The 13,943-nt window shown below is 46.1% G+C and overlaps 3 protein-coding genes across 6 annotated transcripts; 1 reads left to right on the forward strand and 2 right to left on the reverse strand.

Annotated features, from left to right (window-relative positions):
• The first annotated feature begins 2,278 nt into the window (after positions 1–2,278).
• LOC112880568 (serine/arginine-rich splicing factor SC35) lies at positions 2,279–5,935 on the forward strand. Of its 3 annotated transcripts, none has more exons than XM_025945267.1 (9): positions 2,279–2,492; positions 2,576–2,654; positions 2,835–2,914; positions 3,008–3,074; positions 3,837–3,905; positions 4,222–4,392; positions 4,479–4,568; positions 4,656–4,825; positions 4,904–5,935. In XM_025945267.1, exons 1-8 carry the CDS (start codon positions 2,417–2,419, stop codon positions 4,786–4,788), a joined length of 765 nt encoding a protein of 254 aa, XP_025801052.1. In that variant the 5' UTR covers positions 2,279–2,416; the 3' UTR covers positions 4,789–4,825; positions 4,904–5,935. The 3 variants fall into 3 exon arrangements, with proteins under 3 accessions (XP_025801052.1, XP_025801049.1, XP_025801051.1); XM_025945264.1 differs by having other exon boundaries at positions 2,280–2,492; positions 3,834–3,905; XM_025945266.1 differs by having other exon boundaries at positions 2,281–2,492; positions 3,834–3,905; positions 4,659–4,825.
• Positions 5,936–6,537: 602 nt separating this feature from the next.
• On the reverse strand, positions 6,538–9,071 carry LOC112880569 (transcription elongation factor SPT4 homolog 1-like). Its single transcript, XM_025945268.1, has 5 exons — positions 8,843–9,071; positions 8,450–8,541; positions 8,023–8,078; positions 6,927–6,988; positions 6,538–6,838 (listed from the first exon to the last, which is right to left on the reverse strand). Exons 1-5 carry the CDS (start codon positions 8,966–8,968, stop codon positions 6,788–6,790), a joined length of 387 nt encoding a protein of 128 aa, XP_025801053.1. The 5' UTR covers positions 8,969–9,071; the 3' UTR covers positions 6,538–6,787.
• A 1,041-nt stretch (positions 9,072–10,112) lies between these two features.
• Positions 10,113–13,156, reverse strand: LOC112883488. Of its 2 annotated transcripts, XM_025948794.1 has the most exons (5): positions 12,833–13,156; positions 12,636–12,709; positions 11,827–11,959; positions 10,832–11,095; positions 10,113–10,742 (listed from the first exon to the last, which is right to left on the reverse strand). In XM_025948794.1, exons 1-5 carry the CDS (start codon positions 12,956–12,958, stop codon positions 10,473–10,475), a joined length of 867 nt encoding a protein of 288 aa, XP_025804579.1. In that variant the 5' UTR covers positions 12,959–13,156; the 3' UTR covers positions 10,113–10,472. The 2 variants fall into 2 exon arrangements, with proteins under 2 accessions (XP_025804579.1, XP_025804578.1); XM_025948793.1 differs by having other exon boundaries at positions 12,636–13,156.
• Between the last annotated feature and the right edge of the window lie 787 nt (positions 13,157–13,943).

A 13,943-nucleotide genomic window follows, 5' to 3' on the forward strand; every position in this document is an offset into this window, starting at 1 on the left:
AAGTCATCAGGCTTCGCACTTGACGGGCACGTCATCCTGACCATTGTGGCGCATGCATGCGTGAGTCATCAGGCTTCGCACTTGACGGGCACGTCATCCTGACCATTGTGGCGCATGCATGCGTGAGGCAGCCTCAAAACACACCTGCAGGAGAAAACTGGGGACAAACCTCGGTAGGAATCGCGAGTCAAGCAGTGCTCGAACACATGACCGACAGCTCCTCAAACTGGAGCATTGCCGTCCGAGCTACGAATGGTTCTACTTTTTTGGAAAAAATTGATGATATCCTCATCTTTTAGTTGGCTGAAGAATTTTCTCTTAATAAAAATAACCAAACAATTGTTTCTTGCTGGACTAATGGACTTTATTTCTTCGTGAACATATAAATATGCGTACTTGTTACCTTTTCTCTCAAATTATAGGTATGCTAAGGCATGCTGGGGTATACCCTGCCGCTGCCCTGCTAGGCAACAGTATGCAGATGAATCCCGTCTGACTGGTCGCTGCCATGTGGGCCAACCTTTTACTGTGGCGGTCTGCCTTGGTGTTCTTGACTTCTTGCTGGGGCGTGTTTGGTTCAGGGATTTAAGTTCTTATTACATCAAATCTTCGGATGCTAATTAAGAAAGTTAAATATAAAGTAATTATAAAACTAATTCTATAGGTGGAGGCTAATTCGCGAGACGAATCTGTTAAGACTAATTAATCTATTATTACAATATATTTACTATAGCACCATATTATCAAATCATGAACTAATTAGGTTTAATGGATTCATCTTGCAAATTAGTCTTCATATATGCAATTAGTTTTGTAATTAGTATATATTTAATACTTCTAATTATTAATCAAACATTCAACGTGACATGGACTAAATTTTAGTCCGCACAACTAAATAAATTTCACAAAACGTGCGGAGGCAGTCCCACAATTGCACAAACTACAGAAGAAGTGCGCTTGGTTTTGGCATCAGCTAAAGGCTAAACATGCACATTTTTTATGTTTCGGCCGATGGGTGCATCACCTGTGAGAAAGTGGTAATATAATGACATAATCATATAATTGGGTTTAGTTCATGTCCAATTATCGAAATAATTCAACAATTTTGTACACAGAATCTCAAAAGAACCACACCTAATGAAATGTTTTTACAATGCACTTCGCTCCATTTTTTAGAGAACTATAACAAATTTTAACACCAATCAAAGACGATATAGGACAATGCTGGCCTAATACTAACCATTGTGCCACGTAGAACGGGAGCAGGGACACCTCCGTTCCTCACGTGTTGCAGTAGCCTGGCAGGTCATTTTTTTTCACTCGAATCTAAAAGGATGCGTCACCGTCTCATTGAGACCAGGCCACACAACTGAGACAAAAAAGAACTGTAACAGTACATCGGTGCCCGAGAGGCCTCCTTTTACTTCCACACGGGCAAGCGTTCACACACCAAACTCAACAATTGTTACTTACACGTCACCAACAGTTCTTTTAACTGAAGGGTACCTAAAAAGGAATACTTATCATGGAATTTTAATTGGCTATATAGGAGGCTTTAATGTGTTTCCTTATTTTGGTAACTTTTATTTTTTATAATTACTCCGTCTGTCCTAAAAATACATGTTATCTTAAGAATTTTAGAATAAATTAATAAGGAGATAAAATGACCTCGATTGCCCTTATTTATTAGCCATATTTGGTGCTAATTGACTGCTATAGACCCACATGCACATGCACATATGCCAAATTGAGTATAACGACTTGGTTTTTTTACAAATTTTAAATTGTAGAATGACATATTTTTTGGGACGGAGGGAGTAGATATATAGTAGGATAGCTTTAGAATATTTTTTATGACGAAGGTGAGTAATTTCAACACTGATTCAGGGGGTTATTTTAAATTATTTATAATGATAGAGTTGGATAATTTTTTATGAAAGTAAAATAGGTTCAATGTCTGTTATTGTCGATAATGGTTAGTGCGAATCATCAATGGATGTTTCTATCTTTTATAGAATTCTAAGATTTATTTATTCTTGTGAGAATCAAGGAAAGCGAGCAGTATTATTTAGGCAGGACGAGGAGTGCCACACAATGTTCAGCTCCAGCGCTCTCAGGGATAGAGAAAATAAAAGTTGGGCCGGCCTTGTGTGAAGCCATGAAGGCCCACAAGAATAGTCCGTCTAACATTGTACCCACGGGGCCCACTTGCCCTCTTGGCCCCTGCCGCGTGCGCGCAAAGCCTAGAAGAATCGGCAGCTTTTGTGGCCGCCCCTCTCTGGCTCTTTTCTTCCCCTTCCCGTCCCCGACGGCCGACAATTTCCTGTCATCTCCCCTGGCCCTCCCTCGCTTTCCCACCTCCATCCACCCCGCCGCGCCTCGACCCCGCGCCCCGCGCCGCCGCATCTCCGGCGAGATGTCGCGCTTCGGGCGATCCGGCCCGCCGCCAATCCGCGACACCTACTCCCTCCTCGTCCTCAACATCACCTTCCGTGAGTTTCCCTCTCGCTACGGCGCTTCCGTCTCCTTCCTGTGGTTTGAATTGGCGGCTCATCTGTGTTTGGGTGCCCCGCAGGAACGACGGCTGATGACCTCTTCCCGCTCTTCGACAAGTACGGCGAGGTCGTCGACATCTACATCCCCAGGGACCGCAGGTGAGTGTGAGGCGAACAAGTGCAACTCACGGAATATGCGATGTGTAGGCTGTGTTCGATGTGTAGGCTGGCTGGGTGGTGTGGAATATGGAATTAGGGGGTGGCGTCGTGTAGGTGCCGGGAGTTGATTTGTGCATGATTCATTTATTTGTGTATGCTTATCTACGGCTATGGCTGTAGGACTGGTGACTCCCGAGGGTTCGCGTTCGTGAGGTACAAGTACGAGGACGAGGCGCAGAAGGCAGTTGATAGGCTCGATGGTGCGCCTGAGCTCCTTACCTCTGGAAATAGATGTTTGCCATTTGCGGGGTGAGATTGGATTGTTGTTCACTTGCTGCGTGTTTTGTTTGCAGGGAGAGTGGTAGACGGGAGAGAGATCATGGTGCAGTTTGCCAAATATGGCCCAAATGCTGAACGGATGTAAGATATCTCTTCTTTACGCTGTTTATGTCTGTTCATGAGATCTTCAATCATTAACTTGATTTTTACTTGCCGTTGTTGTGTCTGTTATTCCGAAATGGTTCCCAGATGATATAGTTGTAGTATGCCAATTGTTTGCTAAACCTAAATGCAATCACTATCAGTTACTTGCTGGATACATTAGGTGATAGTGGAACTCTGAAGTCGTTTTGCCTTGTCCATTGGTAGAATAGCTTATGTTAGATCAAATCATTTTACAGTTCCATTACGTTTATCTGTCTCTGTGAGTTGTCTTACTTGTCTTGGGTTTAATCATCATTTACAAGTTATTTAGTCAACACTGGTTTCTTGCACAGTATTGTTGCCTCTTCTGCTGGCACAACAGTCATTGGTCTCTTCTTTTGTTTTCTACTTTTCTTTCATTATTCTTTTGTGTTGGTACGCCCTTGAGCTCAGTAACCTGTTGGTTTTTTTATAGCTAATTGTTACAAGTCCAGATTTTTGTGTGTAATTTTCTTTGGGAGTTAGCAAGAATGATGTAAATAAAAACCAGATCACTCTCAATTTGAGTCTGTACAATTTGCTCAAGACATTTTTGTCCCGCATAAAAATGGTCTATAGTGCCACATGGTGACTAAAGTAAATTAGATTAATACTCTCAGACCAGAAGTGCTCCTTTCCTTAAAAAATCCCCGCTGGAAAGAAATATGGTGTGAGTTTCTGAACCATGCATAATATTATTATTTTTGACATTCACAGTAGTAAAGGGAGAATAGTGGAGCCAGTACCAAGGTCAAGAGGCCGTTCCAGAAGCCGCAGTCCAAGACGGAGGTATACCACTATCATTATTTTCTGCACCTTATACAGTTCTTTAAAATTTGTACAATAAATAGTATCCAGTACTTTTTTTTTACCTAGTCAGTTCATGCCTGTTTAATGGTGGTGCATACCAATGATCGTAAGTGCCAATATCTAGCCAATGCACATGTCATGTTTCCGTGCCTGTGCTCAAACATCATAGTTCATTTTCTGAACTACGCATTGCCACTGTACAGATTAGCTGTGGTTTTCTGTTGTGTATGTTCAAGCTTATTCAAATCTTGTTCTGTTCGTTTTCTGAATGCTATGGTTATTGACATGTTGGAAGGTACCGTGATGATTATCGAGATGATTACCGGGATAGAGATTATAGAAGGCGAAGTCATAGTCGGAGTAGAGATAGGTATTCACGTGACAGTTACAGAGAGAGGGATTATCGTCGCCGTAGCAGGAGTCGCAGCTACAGCCCTGATGGTTACAAGAAGCATGGGAGAGACAGGTATGCTCATTGAAACATCAATTATATTGTTTCATATTGCTGGTTTGCACTGATTTATCCCATTATTGTTCTATGATTGTGGACAGTTTGTCTCCTGCACGTAGAAGTCCTAGTCGTAGCCGAAGCCGAAGTCGCAGCTACAGTCCTGATGATACCAAGAGGCGTGCCAGAGACAGGTTTGCTCATTAGAGAGTACTGGAATTTTTTTTTGTCTTTCTGTATTGTGCTAAGCATCCTTTTTTTTCCTATTCTATAACTATTAGCAGTGCATCACCTGCGAGTAGGAGCCCTAGCCGCTCCCCACCTCGCAAGACACCACCTTCTCCGGAGAGATCTCCTGTCAGGCGCAAGCGCAATGATGACCGGTCTCCGCGTTCTCGGAGCCCTTCGACATGAGCATTGTATCATTTGAACCACATCTTTAACATCTCAGGTCCCTAGATTGTTCACATTATTTATGTTGATTATAGTTCATCTCCAATGTTAATACAAATTCGTTGCTTTTTTGTAGGATGAATGGACTAGGCTATGTGTTTGCTTGATGGTGGGTCTTCTTCAGTTACAGTTCTGTAATGCTGGCTGTCAGTTGCTGCTTCAAGCTTCGAATACTGCTTTCATTTGGCACCAGTACTGCTTGTCAAGAACTTTATGTACACCAATTCCATTCCATTTTCCTTTCCTATTAGTACTTCGTATTATCACTGTCTTTCCAGTATTGGGTACTTATGGTGGCTTGCACCTTTCTAGTTGCATGATGGAGTGAAGATGTGCTGGCTGATATGCGGTCAACATGAACGTAGCTTACTGTTGAAGTTGATATTATCTGTGCTGTTTGCCTTGTTGATGATGATGAGTTGATGGTGATGGTGATGAGATGATGGTGGCACTGCAGCTGCCTACACCACTTGCTGTCCGCACCTATTATGCTGACAAGTAAGATTCCAAAGGTTTAGCTGACTTCAGAGCTTCATTTCTTTCTTAACCATGAAATGCTTTCCCAAGTTTCTACATGCTGGGTGCCACCCCCAACCCCCCTATTCGTTATTTGGATTTGAATGTGTCTGTGGTGATTTCTTACAGATATCTTTTAGGTTTTTTTTTGTCATGAGCCCTTCAAAAACGTATAGATCAATTGTTGCATACTTTGGTCTTGCTGCTTCATTTTTTCTGTTTGACTACGCCCTCTAAAAAATGCAATCTTATGTTTTACTTCTATGCACAACATTGAACATCACTGACACTTGCAAGGACTGTTCTGAGTGGAGTACGTAAGTCTTTTCTTTGCACCTGCACAGTTGGAAAGGTATTTGTATCTGTTGTAGCTCTTGACCCATCTTCAGCAATAGAAGGCCTGGGGAGAGGTTTCAGCAACAGGAGCCGAATCGGTTCTGTTGGCTTGATTACTAATGGTGATGGTTCGCTGAGACCGTCCCGTGCGTGGCCCTTACGAAAGATTTTGCTGACCAATTAAGTCTGTAAACAGTGATAATTTGTAACACTGATTTTGATCTACTTGTGTGAAGAAAATGGGAAATCTTTGCTATGCATGCTTGACTGCTTGAGCGTCTGTCCAGTAATCAAAGTTCGACAGCTGATGTGTTGTGCTCGTTTCTTCCCCCATCGTACCCCATCGTAATAAACATTGATCGTTCTCTGAAATGTTAAATGTTAAACCTTTGCTCCAGTGGCCGGTGCTTTCACCCTGACTCGGAGCCAGGTGCGACGGGGGCGCTCAGATGGGACACCCCGAGTGAGAGCAGCAGCATCTGAAATTCTGAATGGCGCTCGTATGGATCAACACCGAGTAGGAACAGCGTCACCTGATTTTCTGATGGATGCGCAGTTGCCCTGTACCGCACCTGATGTAGTTTTCTGACAGGCTTGTCGGTACAAGGGCGACAACTGGACACGGCCCGCGCGATTCAGGAGTTACCGAGCTACGTGTCTGTGCCATGCCGATGAATCTTGAGTGCAATCAGATGACTGGAGCCTAGAGGTAGTACGGCCGCGGGAACTTAGAAGCAAAGGTGGTGCTAGAGGGAGGTCGCCGAAAGACATGGCGCGCCCGCGAAATCCATCCAGCAATTTTGCAAATAGCACTGGTTTGGATCGCGATCCGGTACAAGTTTTATAAACCCTCTTATATGGACTAAATGGGGCATCATTTTTAGCACCGTCAGCAGCCAACCGGTACTATTTCTCAGCGTAGCACGCTGATTTGACAAAAGAATAGACCCATCATTAGCAGCCAATCAATACTATTAACTTCTCAGCGTAGCACGCCAATTTGACCAGAGAATAGACTCCTTGAGTACAACAAGCGTTACATCCGTTCCAGCTATTCTATATATTATCATACTGCTTCAGGGTTGGGATGCCGTGAACATGCTTAGCCTTAGACACGCTTGGGCGGCACGTACTGCACGTTGTTGTCCTGGCAAATCCCCTGGGATGACAAACAGAAACATGAGGTTTCTGAGAAGTGAATAGCATCGCCGCACACGTGTTTCTAAAATGCATCTATGTGGTTTTACCTGGTACTCTTCCGGAAGCTCCTCTGAGACTGCCAGTGTGTAGCACCCTGGAATGAACCTACCTGCAGATTGACAAAGGTGGGTGACCTCTATTAGTAGTGCCACGGTGCATCAACTGGACATATCTATCCTTTCTTGTATTGCACAAATACATAAGTGATCTTCGAACAAGTTCTACAGTAAGGCATTAATTTTCTTAAGCTCTAAACTGCAAGCTTGTGCGTAATTTGGAAATGGCATGCTGATCACCGAGAAGCTACAACATATCTCAATTCATGTATTGCACAAAAACAGAAGTGATATTGCAACAACTTATGGTGATGATTTCGTTTCACTCTTGATCAATGATACATTCTTAAACATGCTAGCCACCTAAGTGTAACACGCAGTTCAATATCTTTCTATAACAAGTGAGACTTTGGATAATTAGAGAGTTCAAAATAAAAGTGTAGAGATCAAAGAATTAGATCTGTTATGAAGCAACGGTCTGTGCCAAGCGTCATTAGAAATTCAGAGAGGAAACAAAGGAATTTAAGCATAGGTGCACTTCTGGCACATTGCAACAAGTCAACCAAAAATAAAGGCACTGCAAAAATCTGAGGCATTAACACAAATTCTTGACAGAACAATTTTTTATGTATTTGTATGAGGCGAAACTCCCTTCGATTTGTGCAAATTGCTGGGCTTAAACCCGCTAAAACTGGAAAAATCCCCACTCCCCAGGCCAAGGTTTTTAGCATGGTTTTACAATCCTTGACAAATAATAACCACACAAAACAGGCCAGCAAGAATTTATAGAAGTACGAAGCAGATGAAGCCCAGTTCATATATTTGACCTTAGGGATTTTTCCTGAATGATGCTTACCAACTAGTGTAAGTGTTAGTAGCTACAGTACACAAGGTTGCACTAGGCCATTATGCGATTGATGAACAATGACCAATACAGGCTGAGTCCTTCAAAATGGCATTACGGCATAGATATGCATACTGTGGTAAGCTATGCAAATAGATAACGTACAGAAGGCTAAGAAAAAATAATGCACTAGACTGAGGAGGATAAAACAAATTGCAGGATACAAGCGAATTGAAGGCTCACCAATTCTCAACCATCGAGCAGCCCAACTCCTACTGGGGTCCATCAGAGAGATTATTCTGCATACCATAAAAGAATCTTCATTAGCTCTAGTTGACATATGGACTGCATAAATTCATGATTGTCAAACATTTGTGTATATCATCATTTCAACACCTACTATAGTACTCCATTATCAATTCATCCTACGAATTTTGCAATTAAAACTGCTTTCATGGGCTACCCTCCAGAATCACCTAGGATGAAAATTACAAACCCTTATTATTTTTGCATTATTGTCTGTTCATGTATTTTTGAGTTAAATTTGAAACATGACAAAAGACAAGCTACTTTTTTTGATTTTTTTTCATCTCCAATACAAGCTGACAAAAGATGAGCACAACAAAAGCAATGACAAGTACAAGCTGATTGCAATGAGGCGTGGAGTTACCCAGTGAAGTTCGGGGTGGTGCAGTTGACGACGTTGTCGTGCTCCTTGTCCATCTCCAGGAACGGGCAGTTCTCGCAGCCGTTCTGCCTGAACTGCGCACACATCACCCGAAACAGCAATCAGACGCAAGACGATGCAAACGCCGCCACCATAGGTGTCGACGATACAACTTGCCCTAGGAATTCAATGCCACGACACACAAAAATCCAGTGACGATTTCGAATCAAGGGAGCGGCGTGCTAAACCCTAGCCGCCGCCGAGAGCGGATTGCTCCCGGAGAGACGGACCCACAAATCCCCAACCCTAGAACCCTACCCTGGCGGGGACAGATAGAGAACCTCCCCGTAGCCATAGGCGAGAGGAGGGGTAGGAGGCGTCGGCGGAGGAGGGTACCTGGTCGTAGGTCTTAACGAGGCGGCATCGGAGGCAGGCCCGCAGCTCGGGGCCGAAGCTGGTCGGGATCTGCGCGTGGGTCACCCGGTCGTCGTCGTCCATCATCCCGCCGCCGCCACCCCTCATCCTCGCCGCCGCTCGGTAGCCTCCTGCTTCCTGCTCGCTTCCTTTCCTTCCCTGCCTCCCCCTCTCCCCTCGAGAGGTCTCTCTCGCTCTCTTCTTCCTCGCGTTGACCAATATGTGGTGTGAATCGGAGATTTGGGGTTACGGTTCAGCCCAATATGGATATCGGCGGGCCCCTCACGTCAAGCGTAGAGGCCCACCCCCCTCGGTGTTGTGTGTGTGAATAGAAGATTTTGGCTTACGGATCAGCCCAATATGGGATATCGATGGGCCAGTAAAGCGTCGAGGCCCACTCGAGCCAAGCCGAGCTGACGAAAGCAACAGGTTTGATTGAGGCGAGTTTGGTTGGGCCCTTCAGGAAGTGTTGCTTGTTGTGTATGTGGGGGCCCATGGGGAGGCGTGGTACATGGGCCGTGATCCTCTCTCTTTACGCCAACTTAATTAACTTGTTCTCATCCTGCAGCTAGACCGCGTCAAAGATTGAAACGGGCCCTCCTACGGTCCTACCCTCCTGCTCAGCTACTCCAAGGGTATCAGTTCATGTTCATGCTGCCGCTGCAAGACTCGACGAGATCCAATCGCCTACCATGGCAGCAATGCTGGGGAATAATTCCCGGTGGTCACTCCCCGGGACGGCCGGCGGCCAGGGCAGGAGCCTTTCTCAGAAGCAGGGAATCCTATGGCCGCGACACTGCTACTGCAACAGCATGGCCACCACCATCATTAGCGTGCCAGAAACTCAGTCAGCAGCAGCTCAGGGTCAGCGGTCAGGCTAGGCGGAACATGGAGGAGCAACATAAACTCCTGCGGCTTGCGCCCACAAATGGCTGCTGCATGGGTCAGGCTCGCACGGCCCGTTACGCTTACGCTCCCAGTTCTCTCGGACTGTAGCAGCGATGGTGGTGGTGCAGCTCCTCGCAGTTTTAGTAATGGAATTAGGTGCCGCTGACAGGCCGCAATCAAGGGACCATCCCTCCCCATCTTCCTGGCCTACCAACAAGAGACGCTTCATGCAACTGAAAGTAGAGAGATTTGAGAAGAGGGGAGAGAGAGAAAAATGGCAGCAGCTCCAGCACTAGTAGCAAGGATGGTCATCCAGGCAGCAGCTGAGACATCCAGTCACGGAATCAGACAATGCACCACTAGGTTGTTGTTACATCAGGTACGCCACGCCATGGGCACGACCGACCAGCCAACCAACAAAGTGCAAACCAAATCATCAATGTTAAATTAGAGACAACCATCGTTGCTGTCGCACCCACACACCACCACCATCAGAGGGGGATTAACAACGATCACGAGAAAACCCTGGCGCGAAGTCGCGGGAAACAGGAAAGCAAACCGGCGGTTCCAATCGATCAGTCCTTGGGGGAAGAAGGAAAAAAAAAAGAAACTCCTAAAAGATCACTCCTAGGGACGGCGACGGGATGAGGAGGAAATGAATGAGGTAGGGGCTGCTATGTCCATCAGGTTGTTGCTGCTGTAGCTTCTGCAGCAGCTGCTGCTGTTAGACCAGCGCGATGCTGCTCTCGCCGCCGGGAGGCTTGCGGATCCCGCCAAGGTAGTCCCGGGAAGGGGCCTTCCCGTCCGCGAAGATGTCGCTGCCGGTCATCTCTTTCAGCTTCGCCGTGCTCAGGTGCTTCTCCGCCGTCCCGGGGACGTCGTCCCCCTTGAAGATGCCGTTGCCAGTCAGGTCGCTGAACTTCTTCGTGGGGATCTTCTTCGCCGTCTTCACCACGCTGTCTTCATCGGCTTCACCAAACTTGAAGTTGCTTACCTGTTGTGCGATGCGAACAACAACAAACAGTAAGCCACACTACTTTTGTGTAGCAGAGTTATGAACGGAATGAGTTGAGAGATCAGGACATATGCGTTTTTGCCCGGTGTCTGCGAGGTCGAGCCGTTCTCCGAGTTACGTGGCCGCGGGTCTTCTGGAGGAGCAAAGATATCGTGGCCGCTGAGCTCCTTGGATTTCAAGTCAGATATCTGCTTCTTCATCTTGCTTTCATCCTCGCTCAGAAGGGTGCCACTTAGCTCCCGCTGCTTCGCCACCTCAGCTATGGAAGTCGGCTTCTTTGGAGAGATGCTTTCTTCCTCAGCAAATGAGATGTGGCTTATAGTACTAATTGCCTGTATAGACAAAAACACAGCAGGATTAGTCTATCAGTGTATGTGTGTTCCAGCTATAAATACAGTTAAACCTATATCAAATCAATAGATACTCATCCTTTCAATTTGGAGGCAACATTGAGATTGTTATGGGCATACCCCCCACCCCCCCACCCCAAAGGAAAAAAAAACATGCAGGGAATAGTGTATTACTAAATTCTAAATTTAGAATGGCTGAGCAGTCTGTGGAAAAATTCAGTTCCAATAGCTAGTTATGCAGGAAAAATTATGAAACTTGCTGTGATCAGTCGATGAGTACATAAGTGTTATTTGTCTATCAATCAAAGTTCTGAATATTTCCTTCAGTTCAACTTACCAATCAAAATGTTCAGTTCTACCACAAGCAAAGGTCACCACTCACCAACCAGTGTGTATACAAACTAATAATGCTTGCCCAAACCCTTCACGCAAGATTCATCCCAACAACCTCTGACTCTTAGGAGATGTATAACATTTAACATGTTTGATCATAGCAACAAGAAGATTATATCAAAAGCATTCCAAGTGTTTGGCAAAGCAAGAATGTAAATCAAGTTCTTCACCACAAAAAAACAACACAATGATCTGAAAATAGAGATGTACTATAAACAATGCAGCATTGCCAGGAGTACAGCGTAGCCAACAACATCAAACCAAAACAAAGGGAAATCAGCCTACATAGTTCTTTTCAAAAAGGAATCAGAAAGCAATACCTGGTAGTTCTTTGGATTCGTTCGGATGGGAGTTGCGGAGGCATTGGCAGATTCATCTTCTTCAACCTCGCCTCCAGCTGCAAATATGCCACTTCCTGTCATCTCCTTCCACTTGGGAGCAGAGCATGGTTTCCTGAAGGAAGAAAAAACAGTTTGGTGAATCACAGCTAGAAATCTTAGGAGCTAATCTGAAATCTGAATAATCCATATAACTATGACGATTTGCAAAAGTTGCCGAAACCTACCAAATCAGGAGCCTTGTGAAGTTGTGATCAACACAAATTCATCAACAGGGCTGAAAGCATGGCTACATATCTAAACAGTGCAGGTGACATCCAAGGAAACTCTTTGTGTGTGTTAATGTGTTTTATAACTCATCTTCAACAGACCTTAAGGGTAGCAGTTTGAAATCTACGGTCAGATTTCAAGGTTCCAACATAGTTGGTGAGATGGCAATTACATAAACATTTAAACCATGTCATAGTACAATATACTGCTAGCAGTTCCTTTTATCGAGCCTATAGAGCAGAACCAAAGACAGAAACTCTAAAAGAACAGAGTTGAAATCGGCGCGCATATCTCGCGAAACAAACTATTAAAGCTCAAATCCAGCGGATTTCTCTACTTGCGTCCCTACAGATCAATAACTGAAACCTTCAAATTTAAGCCTTTCCGCAAGATGGGACCGTAAATCAGGAGAGATCTAATCGCCAAGGCCAAAAACTCGTCATCAGAAGCTGAACAAGAACAGAGCAGCAAATCCTCCCACCCCCAAAAGAATCTCGCAGGGTAAACGCTCGGGAGCTCACCTCTTGTTGAGGCTCTCGAACTCCTCCTCGGTCACCTGCCCGCCGAACACCACTTTCCTGACCGCCTCCGACGGCTGCACCGAACAGGTAACAGAAAAAAAAAAGTTCAGACAAGTCGAACACCCTGCTCCTTCAACAATGACGACGGAGGCTGGTCGCCCCCGCGGCGCCCCGAGGGGGACCGGGGGACCGCTCACCTGGTGTGGCCGGCGGTTGGACGGCGGCGTGGCCCCGGCGAGTGGCTCCTGCGGCGCCCCCTCCGGCCAGATCAGCAGGTCCGCCGTCGACGTGTGGGACTTCCTCACCGGCGCCGGCCTCTCCATGCCGCACTCTCCTCTCTCACCGCCGCTCTCCCTTCGAACGGCCTTCTCTCGCTCACACTCCTGCCGGGGACGGAAGGGGGGAAGTGCAGCTGCGTTTCTCTCTCTAGCTCGCTGGGGGAGCCGGTGCTTTCTCTCTCTAAAAAGGCGAGGGCGAGGTGAGGTGGGAGCGAGTGGAGTGTGGAGTCGAATGGAAGGAAGGTGAGGGGTCGCTGTGTGGGTGCTCACGGCCCCCACCCTTTTTTAAAGACCCCACCCGCGCCCACCGGCCACACCCCCACCCACCCTCCCTGCAGCCGATGACAGGCGGGCCCGTGCGTCGGCTGGGCGCCCTATGCGAGCCGCTGCCCAGTGGGGCCCGCGGGCGCAGGGGGGTTGACCGCGTGACGGGACGGGGCCGGCCGCGGCGTCCGTAACGATCGCGTCGCGACGCCCGCCGTGCGCTGCGCGTCCTGCGGCCTGCGCCCGTCAGTATTTGAAATTTTGAACGCATGCGGGCGGCACGCACGGAACGGCCGGATCGACCCGTAACGGTCGCCGTTTCTCTCTCCTGTCTGTTTTGTCAGCCACGGGATAGGAGGAGCAGGAGCAGGCTGACAACAAGTCAAGAATGTTCTAGATCTTGTATTCTTGTAATGCAAGTACATGCTAGGTCGATTATACTATTACTATACACCTTGATACGCGTACAAGACTTTGGGTAAGGATCCTGTATCATGCCGTCATGGAGATTAAGGGAGTATTTGGATCTGGAAGTCTATATTTTAGCCCTATCACGTCAAAAAGATCTAATTATTTAGAAGTATTAAATAAAATTTAATTATAAAATTAACTACAGAACCTCTAGGCTAATTCACGAGATGAATCTATTAAGGTATATTAATCCATAATTAGCGGGTGGTTACTGTAGCATCAAAGTTGTGAATTATGGATTAATTAGATTCATTGCATCCATCTTGCGAAATAGTACTCATGTGCAAAAAGTTTT

Source organism: Panicum hallii, chromosome 2 (assembly GCF_002211085.1).
Source record: "Panicum hallii strain FIL2 chromosome 2, PHallii_v3.1, whole genome shotgun sequence".
Classification (NCBI taxonomy): domain Eukaryota; kingdom Viridiplantae; phylum Streptophyta; class Magnoliopsida; order Poales; family Poaceae; genus Panicum; species Panicum hallii.

Coding starts and splice junctions, on each gene's coding strand:
- LOC112880569 (XM_025945268.1), bottom strand. CDS start 8,968: ATGAGGGGTGGCGGCGGCGGGATGATGGACGACGACGACCGGGTGACC. Junction 8,542..8,842: donor TCGTTAAGACCTACGACCAG/GTACCCTCCTCC, acceptor ATGTGTGCGCAG/TTCAGGCAGAACGGCTGCGA. Junction 8,079..8,449: donor ACCACCCCGAACTTCACTGG/GTAACTCCACGC, acceptor TATGGTATGCAG/AATAATCTCTCTGATGGACC.
- LOC112883488 (XM_025948793.1), bottom strand. CDS start 12,958: ATGGAGAGGCCGGCGCCGGTGAGGAAGTCCCACACGTCGACGGCGGAC. Junction 11,096..11,826: donor CGAATCCAAAGAACTACCAG/GTATTGCTTTCT, acceptor TTGTCTATACAG/GCAATTAGTACTATAAGCCA. Junction 10,743..10,831: donor CACCGGGCAAAAACGCATAT/GTCCTGATCTCT, acceptor ATCGCACAACAG/GTAAGCAACTTCAAGTTTGG.
- LOC112880568 (XM_025945264.1), top strand. CDS start 2,417: ATGTCGCGCTTCGGGCGATCCGGCCCGCCGCCAATCCGCGACACCTAC. Junction 3,906..4,221: donor AGCCGCAGTCCAAGACGGAG/GTATACCACTAT, acceptor ACATGTTGGAAG/GTACCGTGATGATTATCGAG. Junction 4,393..4,478: donor AAGAAGCATGGGAGAGACAG/GTATGCTCATTG, acceptor GATTGTGGACAG/TTTGTCTCCTGCACGTAGAA.